Source organism: Cryptotermes secundus, unplaced genomic scaffold (genome assembly GCF_002891405.2).
Source record: "Cryptotermes secundus unplaced genomic scaffold, Csec_1.0 scaffold9, whole genome shotgun sequence".
Classification (NCBI taxonomy): Eukaryota; Metazoa; Arthropoda; class Insecta; order Blattodea; family Kalotermitidae; genus Cryptotermes; species Cryptotermes secundus.
In genome coordinates this window covers 416560-430137 of record NW_019725413.1, presented here as the reverse complement: position 1 = coordinate 430137, position 13578 = coordinate 416560, and the positions used below count along the sequence as shown (strand labels likewise).

Sequence of the window (13578 nt, the reverse complement as noted above, 5' to 3'; positions counted from 1 at the left end):
GGGGGGGTAAAGCAGCAGAGGTGTGAAGCAACTAGTGCAGAGGTCAAGAAAATCTGGATTTATACATCCACTCCCCTATACGCCTTCATGGCAAAGTGCTTAATTAGTTGAGCACAGGGACAACTTTACCTTTTACTTCATTCCCCCTAAACAGATGTCAGAATAGTACTTAAAATTAGGACAGTTATTTCCTTTGCATTCTTTCAAATTAATTATTCACTAATTGTCCTATCGTTTGATGGTGTAGAGTCTGAACTACTGACAGACTCGTTAAGTGAAACAATAAATAAATAAATAAATAAACATATTCAGAACAGCTGTGCAGCATTTACTTGAAACTGACCATTATGTATGTACATTCACAATCTGCTTGTAAAGTAGAACATTCAACCATAACTTTAATTGTGCAGCTTGAGCAGCTGCCCTATAGATCAGCAGCCTGCATATGTTGCAAGTGTTGAAGCGGTGTGATGAAAGTAGATCCTGCACTTGTCATAGAAGAATAGTTCTTGCTGTGCAACAATTTTGTTAATTTGCATTTGGCAATACTGTGCTTGATGACAGATTAGCTCCCCTTTCTGTTGATACGTGATGTTGGATTTCCTGTAAAGTTTTTTGTGACTAACGGATGCAACCTGAGTTTCAAACTCAGCTTTACAGATTCTAAACACCATCCCATTACATTGCCTCTTCTGTTTCTGTAATCTATTTTTAGTGCATATCTTCCTATGTTTATCATATGCCCCTCTCTAACTGAATGGGCAACAGCACAGTGGACACTTGAGAGATGAGATGAATTCCAAGGATTTTGAAGCCTTCTAATTTTTTCAAAATCAAGGAAATTTTAGGTATGTTATTGTCTTGAACACTATAACCTGACTGCAGCTTCCCCCCCCCCCCCCTTTGGATCCAATCATCTCCCCATAGGGCTGGATATAAAACATGTCACATATTACAAATTCATGATGACTACACATCATTTGTCCTTGGTCCAATAAAATATATAATGAGGCCTCACGCAGATAGCTCAAGTTGTGAGGACAACACACACAGGTTGTGGAAAAACCACTATCAAATTCACACCTTGCCATTCCACACACTCTGGCATGACATATCATCCAGACATTTCATTACACTGTGCCATGTGTGACTGTATGAAAGCTGAGTATCCGTATTAATTTCTGTGAAGTTTAACTTCTGGTGACTAGAGTTCAAACACTGATGTGTCCCGTAATGTTGGCTTTGACCATCTCTAAGGGTCTGATTCACTTTTTGCCTCTGTTCTCTTGCTGTCATAACTGTTACTGTTCTCTACTTAAACACGTGCTTGGTTTGAAGTTTGATTACTAGAACAGTTCATGCTATCCAGGTGCTCTGCAGGTTCAAAATTTTTATGTTCATGTTGTAAGTGCTTCCTTCTGAAGCAACACAAGATCTCTTATGTTCCAAACACCACTCGTGATCTGTTTTTCTCACATGCAACATATTCCTGGAACTAAAGAAAATGATGTAAGATTAAAGAAAATTATGACTACCACACATTTTGCCATGACAGTGGCATTAAACTCCGTCATTAAATTGCATAAACTAATTTGGTAATAATTACTCCACAATCCATGTAAGAAATTAATTCTTACAGTTTTATGTTCATCCAGATATTATTTTTTTTTAGAATAGTTTATTAGCTGCAAGTTAATGATTAAAGGGTTTGCAAAGAGTTGTCATCTGGGATAAAATGCTGTGTAGGCCACTGAAAGTTAAATGATGATGTGGGGGAAAATACCATTTCTATCATCGGGGTTGAAGAATAAGCCAAGCAAAAAACTACATGGCATTATATTTGAAAAGACAGAACTCTTCATAACCACTACTGTGGGAACCTCAAAACCTACAGAGGGATACAGTTTGGTGGGACAGTCTTTTGGGAGAATTGTTATACTACAAGACTTCAACTGTTAGAATTTTAAGATGATAATAACTCGAACCTATAAAACTAGCCATATTTAAGGTTAAGTAGTAAATTTCTCGCGCTCTTCTGTTTTAGTATTCAGTGGTACCAATGGGTAAATCAGAGTGGTTGATTGGCAAAGGTAAATTTCAGAATCTGATGTCATTCCAAAACATGAAAATGTTAAAAATTGTTCTTTCGTTTTTATTATGTCAGCTATGTTTGTTTAGGGATGTTATTTGAATAAAATTAGTGCAGGAGTAGCTTACAATTTTTCTAATTTCGACGGAATATTGATATATATTTTGACTATGTTTTCATGTCGACTGCATTTGTTGATGACGATCCGTGCCTATGTGTGAAACAAAAATTTTGCAATCTATTTCTGAATAATTGTGCTTTGGTCTTGTTCAGATGGTCCGCAGTCTTATTTAATAATGTTTTTAAAGTAATGTAGCACAAAGTTTGAAAGAAAATAAGGCTGAACTTTTCATTTATTGAATTGGTTAGAGGAAAATTTCAACTCTGACCGCTAGACGTAGGAAAATTAAATTTTCAGCAGTAACAACCCTGGATAGCGAAATATGGCCGTGTGTACGAAGTGGTGCGAATTTAAATTCTATACTCGACTTCTGAAAGGAACTTACCAAAATTCAAGAACAGTTAGTTCTTCTGCTAGAGTAACTTCCTGTGCCCATGGGGAACCTGAAAGGAAACATAAGAAATATACGAATACAGTAGCCTTACCACGGACTGATTTTCCTCTGCGTTTGGATTCTCGAAAGAGGATAGATCGAGATAATTACGTACACGAGGTGCATTAAATATACTGCCGCATCTTCCGAGAGTAAATTACACATGTTTGAACTCACTTCTGCCTATTCTTTGTCCATCTCGTCTCAGTCTAGATGTTGCAAGCACCATTGCTATTAGGGGCTTGGGGTTCCCAAGTGGTCCCGAAGATTACTGCCGCCTGGAATGTGACGCCGTATAGTTTGGTAGGTAGGTAGCAATGTTTCAGAGGTTTCTCCAAAGTGTTGGCAAGTACCTACCTACCAAACTGCTACATGGCGTCACATTCCATAAGGGATTTAACGCCATACTTAACAGCAATTTGGGTCTGAAGAAGTAAAGAAAAACTGATGTCAGGTGTTAGTTAATATACAAATATAAATGGTGTCCAGTATTTGACTCCACCATGTTGCTTTAGTGTCATGTCTCCCACCTTTCACTGCTCAACCTATTTAAAATAAAAGTAAAAATATTTCATTAAGCATGAGAAGGTTAAGTTTGTAAACTGTGGATTACGTGTTGCAGTAACGTTATGAAATATAAAGAACGTATTCCTGATAATTTGCAGTACAATACCAATATAGAAAATGATACAGTGTATGAAAGACATGGCAGTAAAATGGTTTATCATAAAGTATAACTGACAATTTGAGTGTTTGGGTTTAGGGTGAGTGAAGTTAAAACATTTGGGATGGATCTAGCAAACTGGAAGTATAATGTGCATTCAGGTATACATATAATCTGTATCTTGTACATTTATGGTTACCACGGTATTGGTAATTACAAGCATAAATGAAGTTCATCCAAGAAAGTAGTACAATAACTCCCTTACCTGCTCACCATAACTGTCACTAGCATCTACCCTTTATACCATACTTGCACGTTCAGTGCCTAAAGCTCAGTTCCCTTCAGAACATACAGTTTTTTAAACATCCTATGCCTGATGTGTAATTTCATCATTTTGTGTTTGGCTGCATCATATGCTGAAGCTCTAACATTCCAATATGTACTGTAGACACCATCCTCATGATAAATAAAGCAGAAGGAGGATGTATCCTGGCATATATACCTCACCATGGATGCGAGAATGGGAATGTGGAACAGGGTGCTATACAGTGGGAAGGGGCCTTGTGTGGAAGGAGAAGGTTTGGAGGAAAAGAGGTAGGACCAGACTTACACATTTTGTGTCTGTCCTCATGGTCCAGGTTGAAGGGGTGTTTGCCAGAGAAGCAATTGAAATAGTCAGATGTCACCACAGCTTCAACCTTGAGGAGATATACAAACCAAGTACAGTCTACAGTTGGATTTGAGGTTCTCAGAGCAGTGGTTGTGAAGAGTTCTGTTTTCTGGGATAGTCCAGTAAGTTCTGGTCTCAGCTCTCTTCTTCCAGACTTTCATCTTAACCGTTGGACTGTCTGTCACTGGGTAGCATTGTCCTCCACACCCCACACTCTTACTTCCATTGTGAGACCTATATGTGAGACTTCATTGGCCTTCTACTGCCTTTACTCCAAACGAGGCAACTGCAGTGTGTGATGAAGTGTCAGAACAATTTCAACATATAACATAGCTAAACACCAGAAACTGAAATTGCACACTTTTCTTCATACTGGTTTAAAATTGTGCAGGGCTGAGGGTAGTGAAAAGTAACTCGTCCATCTGTTTATTTGTCATCATGCTTTTGTTTCGAATGACACCATGACACATTTTCACTGTTCTCTTTCCAGAAATGTGAATTTTCTACTTTGTATGATTGGCAGAGAAAACATGTGCAAGGACCAGAGTTTATTCTGCATGACGGCCCTCCATTTGCCAATGGAAAACCTCACATAGGTCATGCAATAAATAAGGTATAGTTCAGTACTGATATAATTTCTTTGCATTCTAAATTATGAGTCCTGTAGACGAGTGTTTCTCAACCTGGACTATACTGTGAAGCAGTAAAATATTGTTGGGTGTAAAACGCAACAAATAACTTCACGCCTTGTTGGTTATAGCGAATTTATTCCACTCGCTGTTACAATCACACAAATTACAATCTGACAGTTACTGCCATTGGCAGTATCACAAATACTAGACTGAAATGCCAGACTACAACTGAAAGGTTGACTGCCTGGCTAACTCATAACTTGAGAACTAACTGTGAATAGTCTTCACTGCTCCTTATTTAGCCTCGTTCCGGACAACACAGAAAACAGCCACGTAATAGGCACCACTGTTGTCTGGTGCCGTGTTGCTAGCAATGCTGTCGGGAGTTGTTTCCTGCTGTGTAGCAACGGCGGCATCCCGTGTTATGTCACCGCAGGGAGAGGTGGGGTGTTGACTGGCTTACTACCATAGCAACGGCAATGCTCTGAAAGTGTTATGTCACCGCTGGCGGGGTGAGGAGTCATCCTCCATTGCGCAACACGTCACAATATTAAAGTTCTGTACTGCAGGCAATTAAAATTATACAGGTATAGCTATATCCTCAAGGATTACTGCCTTATTATGGAGAGGAGATTTGCATACTCCAGTGACCTGGAGAGCTGTGATGGCAAGAGAGTAAGCTCCTGGTAGGTCCACCCAAGCCAGACAGGTCAAATGGTAGAGGCCAGATGAAGTGTAGTCCAAGGTCATCCAGTTGTGGAGTTGGGCATGGGGCTAATGACCCCACTTCAGAAAAATTTACTGGAGGAGGCCAAGACCCACACGGGGTTGTAGCGCCAGTAAAAAGAAAGATAGATATATGTTAAATTCTTAAATAAGAATGGTGTCTGTGCTGTGTACACACACTGTGTTGAAGGAACTTGCAAGGTAAGGCATTCCTTGTAAGTAGAATCACCTTTTCCCAGCAGTTTCAAGGAAGAAAATACCTTTGGTAGTAAAAATTTTTTGGATTGATAAAACTTTTTGTTTAATTAACTCTTCATATGTGATTTTAGAGTGAATTGATGACTTTTACCTCACTATCGAGGTATCCTTTGTGTTAGGGTAACACATTTACTACCATTTTACCTGCTGGGCCAGCCATTCTACTATGAAAGCTAGTGGATTTTTAGATTCTGTCCAGTTTCTGAAACGTGTTAAGTTCAAAGATCCAGTAATTCCAAGTGTTATACCCCTTTGGAATTTACTGGATTTTGAACTTAGCTAGGTTTGAGACAGAAATGGAAGAGAACAAGGGGAAAGACAATCACTGTATGTGTCAGCTCTTTGAAGCTTTGACTACCTACAATTATTCTTTATTGTCATTGGAGTGATGTCTGTGGGATTAAGTGCCATAGATGGTGGTATCAACCTGCCCTTTGGCAGGATTAATGCTGGCACATGGTAACCTGCAGCCTATCAGGTGGTGGGACTTGCAGTGAATGTGCTAACCAGTGATGCTGAGGTTTAATAACAATTTTTAATCCTCACATAGGTTCAAAGTATTTTTTAGAGTTTCATAAAGTTTGTCTTCGTATCTGTACATTAGGTAACTTTTACTGTCTACACCAGCCTCAGAAGTCTCTGTTCACCATCTCATCTTTATTCTGGGGTAGCCCGGTTGGGCTGTGGGCTAGATTACATAGGAATCAAAGCTTGATTCCTGTTGGGCAAGAGAGTCTGTGTCTGTGTTCTCCATAGCATCCAGACTGGTTTGAAGTCCATCCAGCCTCCTATCCAATGATTACTAGAAGCTGCTTCCCTTGTGGTAAAGCAGCTAGCTTATGAATCCGACCACTCACCTCTGTCTAGTGCCAGGTTTAAGAATGATGGATCTGGCTATGATGGTATCATGTCAAAAATATTAAAATTGTGTAACATGGCTATAAGTAAGCCATTTTCTTATTTTTGCAACATGTCCATTATGACTGACGCATTTCCTGATTGAAGTATGCAGTCATAAAGCCTTTGTATAAAAAAGGTGATAAAGCTGACAGCAAACTATAGACCTCTTTCTATGTTGACTGTATTTAGTAAAGTTTTAGAAAAAAATATGTATCATAGATTAAATCAGCATCTACAAGTGAATAATATATTGGTGCAGAAACAGTTTTGTTTTAGGAAAGACTTATCAACTGATCATGCTGTTTTTTCATGTACCACTGACATACTTCAAGCCTGGAATGATAAACTTCTAACTGTTGGGATTTTATGTGACCTTGCCAAGGTGTTTGATTGTGTTAATTATGAGATATTGATATCCAAATTAGAGTAGTATGGTGTTCAGGATTGTAATTTAAATTGTTATAAATCCTATCTATCAGATAAAAAACAGTGTATCTCAGAATTGATGATGATCATGATTATTTCTCCAAATGAGAAAGAGTTAAGCAAGGAGTTCCTCAGGGGTCGGTCTTAGGACCACTTCTGTTTATTATTTATAATAGTAACTTGCAATTATGCATCAATAAATTTGCCAATGTTTTTCTCTTTGTGGATGACCCCAGTATTTAGGTCACTGGAAAAAATCATTGTGCACTTAAGCACAAAGTTGCGGATACCTTGTCTCTCATTGTAAATTGGTTTATAGTGAACAAGTTAGTCTTAAATATTAACAAAAGTACTATTATTAATTTTTCTCCTAAACAGTCTGCAAACTCTTTGCTGGTAGTATCCATTGGAAACATGGTAATGAATGAAGTCCCTGTAATAACATTTTTGGGTATACAAATTGATAATAGATTGAATTGGAAGAGTCATGTGGAAGACATGCTTTCTAAACTCAGTCCTGCTATTTTTGTAATTAGGAGTTTATCTTATTTTATGAATTTAAAAACCCATTGAAAAGTATATATTTCTTACTTTCATTCTGTCATTAAGTATGGAGTAGTCCTCTGGGGCAATTCGACTAATAATTCTAGAATTTTCAGATTAAAAAAGAAAGTAATAGGGATCATATTGGGAGTGGGACCCAGAGACTCATGTAGAAATCTTTTTAAGAAATTAGATATTTTACCATTGTTGTGAATATATTTTTTCTTTGATGATGTTTGTGATAAAATAATTTCTGTTCAGGTTCAGAGGTTCATGGCCTGAACACTAGAAGCAAAATTCAAATTTATATTCCAACTTCAAATCTTTCTGTTTTCCAGAAGGGCATTATGTTTACTGGTACTAGGTTATTTAATAGATTGCCAAAAACCATTCAAAGTCTTAGAAAGGATAGAATCAGTTTTAAAAATAATTTATTTTCATATCTCATGAATAACTCATTTTATACAGTTGATGAATTTTGGAGCATACAGTAAATAGTTAGTGTTTGTTTAGCTTTGTATTGTCTTTCTGTTTTGTTTGTTTGTGTTATGCTTGTGACCAGTTTCATGTCCATTGTATTTTTGGCTTGTGAAATGTGAAATACTTTATGTATGTATGTAATGCTACTCACCCATATGTCTTCATGGTGTGTTTAACCAAGCATAAGGATAATTTTACATTACTTTATTTTCACATTTCTGTTTTCTACTTTATCATCCAATAGATTTATAATTTTGAATTATCTGTCGCCTCCTTTCTTCACTCATTTTATCTGTGTGATCTTCCCATCATTATAATTAAGTTTAATTTTGGCATATGATCTTCAGTGTCTTTTAACACAGTTTGTACCTCTGTTTAAATGGACACCATTCTAACATTTTGCAGTTGTCTTGTGCTGGAATAATTTCACAAGCATTCATGTCTGCTGTTGAATCTGACTCGGTGAAACTTTCTACAGATTTTGAAGGACATCATCATTCGCCAAAAATTGCTTCAGGGTTATCAAATCCATTATGTTCCTGGTTGGGACTGTCATGGGCTGCCCATTGAACTGAAAGCTTTGGTTGGGGAAACCAATTTGTCAGCTGTCACCATCCGAAAGAAAGGTTTGTGTACTTAATACAAAGTTAAGTAATTTTCAAATAGAAACTAGCAGTGCCTATTTGAAAATGTTTATGTCTATAGCTACTGGCTGAAAGATAATTTGGCCATTGATCTATAGCTATATAGATAGCTATAGCATTCACAAGCTGAGCATATCTGAACTTGTAATTTGAATGGGAGACATTCAAAATGAAATGTCATGTTTTATTTTATGTATTTATTGTATGCCATCAGATGGCACATTTATCAACATTCCTGCAAACTTTCCGTAACTGTCATATAGAGATGTACGTTAAGTTAGTGATTCTTATTTATTACTTTCCATTCATAATGAAAGAAGTGTTAAGAAGAAGTGTCCATACTCCTTTACAGATAAATTATATCTTTTCTCTTAATTTCAGTATTGTTAAGGTGATCAAATTAACCGTAATCAGATAAATGACATACAGCAGACATACTTACTACACATTTCTTGGTTCTGTGGTCCTGTAAGGACCTTGGCCTCTCTTGTGACACGTGTCCATTATCCTCATTATTTGACTTTCTCTATCTCATCAGTCTGTCCATCTTCCATCCACCTTAATCTGGACTTTCCTATTTTTTTTTCTACCTCAGGATTGCTTTCAAATATATATTGTGACATGTAAAACCATTGCTAGCTAACAACTTGTTGAAACATGTCTCCCGGGTTATGACAGAAACATCAATTCCTAGGCAATGCATGCAGAAGCGTTTCCATTGCAACAGATAGGTGAATATTGTTCACAGAGCAACGAAAGACACATTTCGGTGACAATGGCAAAAAAAGAAAAGAAGTTGCACTGATTGTTTTATGTCCAGTGAGCGTGAAGCCATCTTATGTCAACAGAACAAGGAGTACAGGACACAGATAGTGGAGAGTCCTACCAAGTAGTAAAAGCCCAGTCCGAGAACAAAACAGAAGAGAAGAATCTGGATACAGACCAGCTCACCAAATTTGTACGAGAAGCATCTAAGAGTGAAAGTTTTGAAGACTTTGTGTGTTGTTGTTCTAGTAACCTTTTGAAGTGTTACAAGTATTTGTAGATCTGCCTGGTGGTTGCCCAATAAATCGATTCATCAATCCAGAAATCCCATTAATTACTTGTCGCCTTACTAGAATATGTGACAGTATTCTTAGCCACCCTTATTTGATCCATTTTGATCACAGATATACAGGATCTTACAAAAATAATGCTACCATTTTAAATTACTGTAATTATTTTAATTATTGCCTGAAAACAATTTAATATATTTCAAAACATAGAGAAGCTCCCTAAGTTTCATCTACCATCTGCATTCAAACATGTTTTTGTTTACTGCAACTAGGCAGCACTGTAAACGAAAATGGCGCTTCCAGAACAAAAGGTGTTCTGTGTTCTGCAATTTGTGAAGTCGTCATTGTGCAACATGATTTTTGCAAACAATTTCATAGTGATCCACCACATAAGACAAACATTCTTTGGTGGTATCAACAGTTCCAGGAGAAAGGGTGCATTTGCAAGGGGAAAAGTCCAGGACAGCCCAGAATATCAGAGGAAAATGTAAATCGAATTATGGAATCTTATTCATGGAGCCCAGGGCACGTGGTAGCGTAGTTGATTGAGGCACTATGCTACAAGTCGAAAGGTCGCAAGTTCAAGTCCCGATGAGGTTATTGGATATTTTTCAATTGACCTAATCCTTCTGGCCGCACTATGGCACTGGGGTTAACTCAGCCTCTAACAGAAATGAGTACCAGGAATTAAATAATTTTCCTGCGGAGTAAAGCGCAGCTGGCGCATAAGGCTGACAATCTTACCGCCATCTTTGAGCCGATTGTCTAGATAATGTGGGACCCTCAACTTCTCACAACCCTACGGGTCTTCATGGCCTGTTACGGGGATAGGTTTACTTTTACTATTCACGGAGCCCACATCAATTGCTAAGCCACGGTAGCCGCAAGTTAAGCATACTTCAAACAGCACTATGGAGAGTTCTACGCAAATGATTGGTTATGAAAGCTTAAAAATCAGTTACTGCAGGCCCTAGCCCCTCTGGATAAAATGAGCAGGTTTAACTTTTCCACAGAAATGCAAAGGAGACTGGAAGAAGATGACACCTTTTCATGTTGTCTCATTTTTTCCAATGAGGCTACCTTTCAATGAAGTGGAAAAATGTATTGCCATAACATGCGAATGTGGGGCACAGCACACCCACATGAAGCAATTGAGCATGATCGTGATTCACCTAAACTAAATGTCTTCTGTGCCATATTCTTCACAAAGATATACGGGCCATTCATCTTTGCAGAAACAACTGTCTCTGGCTTCTTGTACCTGAACAAGCTAGAAAACTTGCTGTTTTCTGAACTGAATCAAGATTTTGATGATTGCATCTTCTAGCAAGATGGGGGCTTTGCCACATTTTCATAGGGAGGTTCTTGAAGTTTTGAATCATATGCTTCCTCAGTGATGGATGAGATGCCATGGGCCCAATGACAATCCATTGCTCTGGTAGCCACCCAGGTCCCCAGACCTGACACCCTGCGATTTCTTCTTGTGAGGCTACATGAAATACACTGTCTACATGCCTCCATTGCCCAGGAATCTGCAGGAGCTACGGAATCGAATGGTGGCTGATTTGGGAGGAGTAACAATGGATATGTTGCAGTGAGTCTGGCAAGAAATTGACTCTCAGTTGGTTATGGGCTGTGTGACACAAGGTGCACATATTGAGGGTTTATAATGAACAGGTATGAAACTTCGGGAGTTTTTCTATGTTTTGAAACATATTAAATAAATTACAGGTAATATAAACTATATTAGCTCAAATGCTTGAATGATTATGGTATGACCTGCAAAGTGAACCACATCTCTACATGGACTCTTTAACTGTGGTGTATACCTTATTTTTTCTCACATTTTTTCCATTTGTCATGGACAAGGAAATGGAAAGATATTTGGAGAAATCTGCAGTGGGTCCAGCAGTTTTAAACTTGAAACTTTGTCTCAGAAGCCCAGCACCTTATACCTAGGTCACCAGGCCCTTGGGAGCAGGGATGGCAATGAATGTTCAGAACTAGAGAATTGCACCACATCCATAGAAGAGCCTGGGGGAATGACCAACACATATTAAACCGAAATTGTTATAACACGGGCTCATTAACTTGTTCCTGGGACTGATAGTCTGATGTCTTAAGGCACTGGAATCAGCCTTCTCAAAATGAGGCTGCATGGTACAAAGTAGATGAAGTGTATCTGTGTATCTGTGCCTGCCCCCATTTCCAGCCCTGCTTCTACATTAATTAGATGATTAGGAAGTTATTCCTTTCTTTACCATTGACTTATTTTTATACAGCTGAACAGTTTGCTAGAGAAGCAATTGCAGACCAAAAAGAAGCATTTCGTTCATGGGGTGTTATGGCTGACTGGGATAAATGTTACTTCACATTTGATAAGCAGTACGTGAAGAACCTATTGCGGCAGTTTCACAGACTGTATGAAATGGTATGCATAACTCTGTATCTGATTATATTTTAATTTTTGCTAGACTTGTTATGCTTTTCATGAAATTTAAATATATTAACTTACCTATCTCATTCCTGCTTCAGACCTAAAGAGAACATGTAAAAGCATCGTGAAATTTACTCCATACTTCTGCCAGTATATATGATAGCTGTTAAAGGAATATGCAAATATTGTTGGAATTCTTGGTTGTGCTTTGAGTCTTCATTCCCGATCTTTTTCTTTTAATTACGTGAGTAAACAGTAATTCCATCTTTAAGAGTTTAGCTTGTATATTGTAGCATGTGGAGAGCCATTACAAGGCTATAGCACAGTAAACAGCTTGTCAGCATAACGGTGGTTGCGCACACAACATAGGAACACCTCACATCCGCAGTGATGTCATGCAATGGTAGGAGAGCTGTTGGAAGCGGTGTTGCCATGCTGTCTGGCACCAGGTGGACAATGCCGCTGCAATGGAACATGTGATACCATGCCCTCCACATGAACAGAGGAATGGCATTTTCTGTTGGGTCAACACTGAGGCTGTATCACTCAATAGACTGAGTCGAGCTAATGCAGTGGAGTGGAGCTAGTTGGTTGGTGAGTGAGTGAGTTAGTGGAGTGCTGCGGTTCAGTCCTTATGAGCTGTTGCTCTAAGAAGCTGGTAGCTGAGGCATGGGGACAGTTTGGGAACCCAGAGTAAGGGGAACATCAGTAGTTGGAAGCCGTTATTAGGCAATGACTGGTGAAGGCACAGCAGACTCAAAAGACTTAGTGCGTGCTGTAGTGAATTGTAAAGTGTGTGAATTAGCAATAGTGCTGTAGTTACTTGTAATTATGATCTGTGAGTGTTCAGTAAATCTATTTACCAATGCAAACCCTGTCTATAGTCACTCATATGTGTGACAATATAGCGATGCTGACAAGGAAAGGAGTCATATTCTGGATGGAGAGCAGGTGCTTGTGCTTTGCACATGAAATGTCTGCAAAATCCCTGTTATTAATTGCTAATTCTTTTTTCTTTACAGGACTTAGTTTATCGAGATGTAAAGCCTGTATTCTGGTCACCATCTTCAAGGTAATAATTACTGAGAAAAAAACAAGTGTGGTGTGGCTGGTATTAGAACAGATGGTACTAGTAGTAATGCTTGTTTCACTTTTCATATCTTAGCCTAAGAATAGAAAGAGGGTTATATTATTTACATCTGATTCCAGGTTATTGTTCCTTTCATATTGTGACATAACTACTTAATCATTGTCTGTTGTGTGGTAATGTAACAATGCCCAGCCCATTGCTGGGCAGCAGCTGCTACAGCAGTTGGAGACATTGTTTTCTGTGCTGTCTGTGCCATAGTTATATAAGGAGAGCTCAGCCAGAAGTATAAGTGGAACAGGAGGTGAGGTTGAATACTTTCACTGTAGCCCTGTGGGTCATAGGAGGCAATGAAAATGGAACCCAGTCTGGGGGAGTATAACTGGACCACCCTGTTCCTGGGGTATATAAAT

At 38.4% G+C, this 13578-nt stretch overlaps 1 protein-coding gene across 3 annotated transcripts in view; it reads left to right on the top strand.

Annotated features, from left to right (window-relative positions):
* Nucleotides 1–2412: 2412 nt before the first annotated feature.
* Nucleotides 2413–13578, top strand: part of LOC111863299 (isoleucine--tRNA ligase, mitochondrial) — a 33165-nt gene continuing 21999 nt past the window's right edge. For 2 of the 3 annotated variants that reach the window (XM_023849491.2, XM_023849490.2), the window contains exons 1-5: nt 2413–2763; nt 4468–4590; nt 8421–8568; nt 11924–12072; nt 13101–13150. In XM_023849491.2, coding sequence (XP_023705259.1) covers nt 2533–2763; nt 4468–4590; nt 8421–8568; nt 11924–12072; nt 13101–13150 — 701 coding nt within the window. In that variant the 5' untranslated portion in view covers nt 2413–2532. Of the gene's footprint in view, nt 2764–3306; nt 3469–4467; nt 4591–8420; nt 8569–11923; nt 12073–13100; nt 13151–13578 lie in introns of those variants that run through there. The other variant, XM_023849492.2, reaches the window with a different exon arrangement.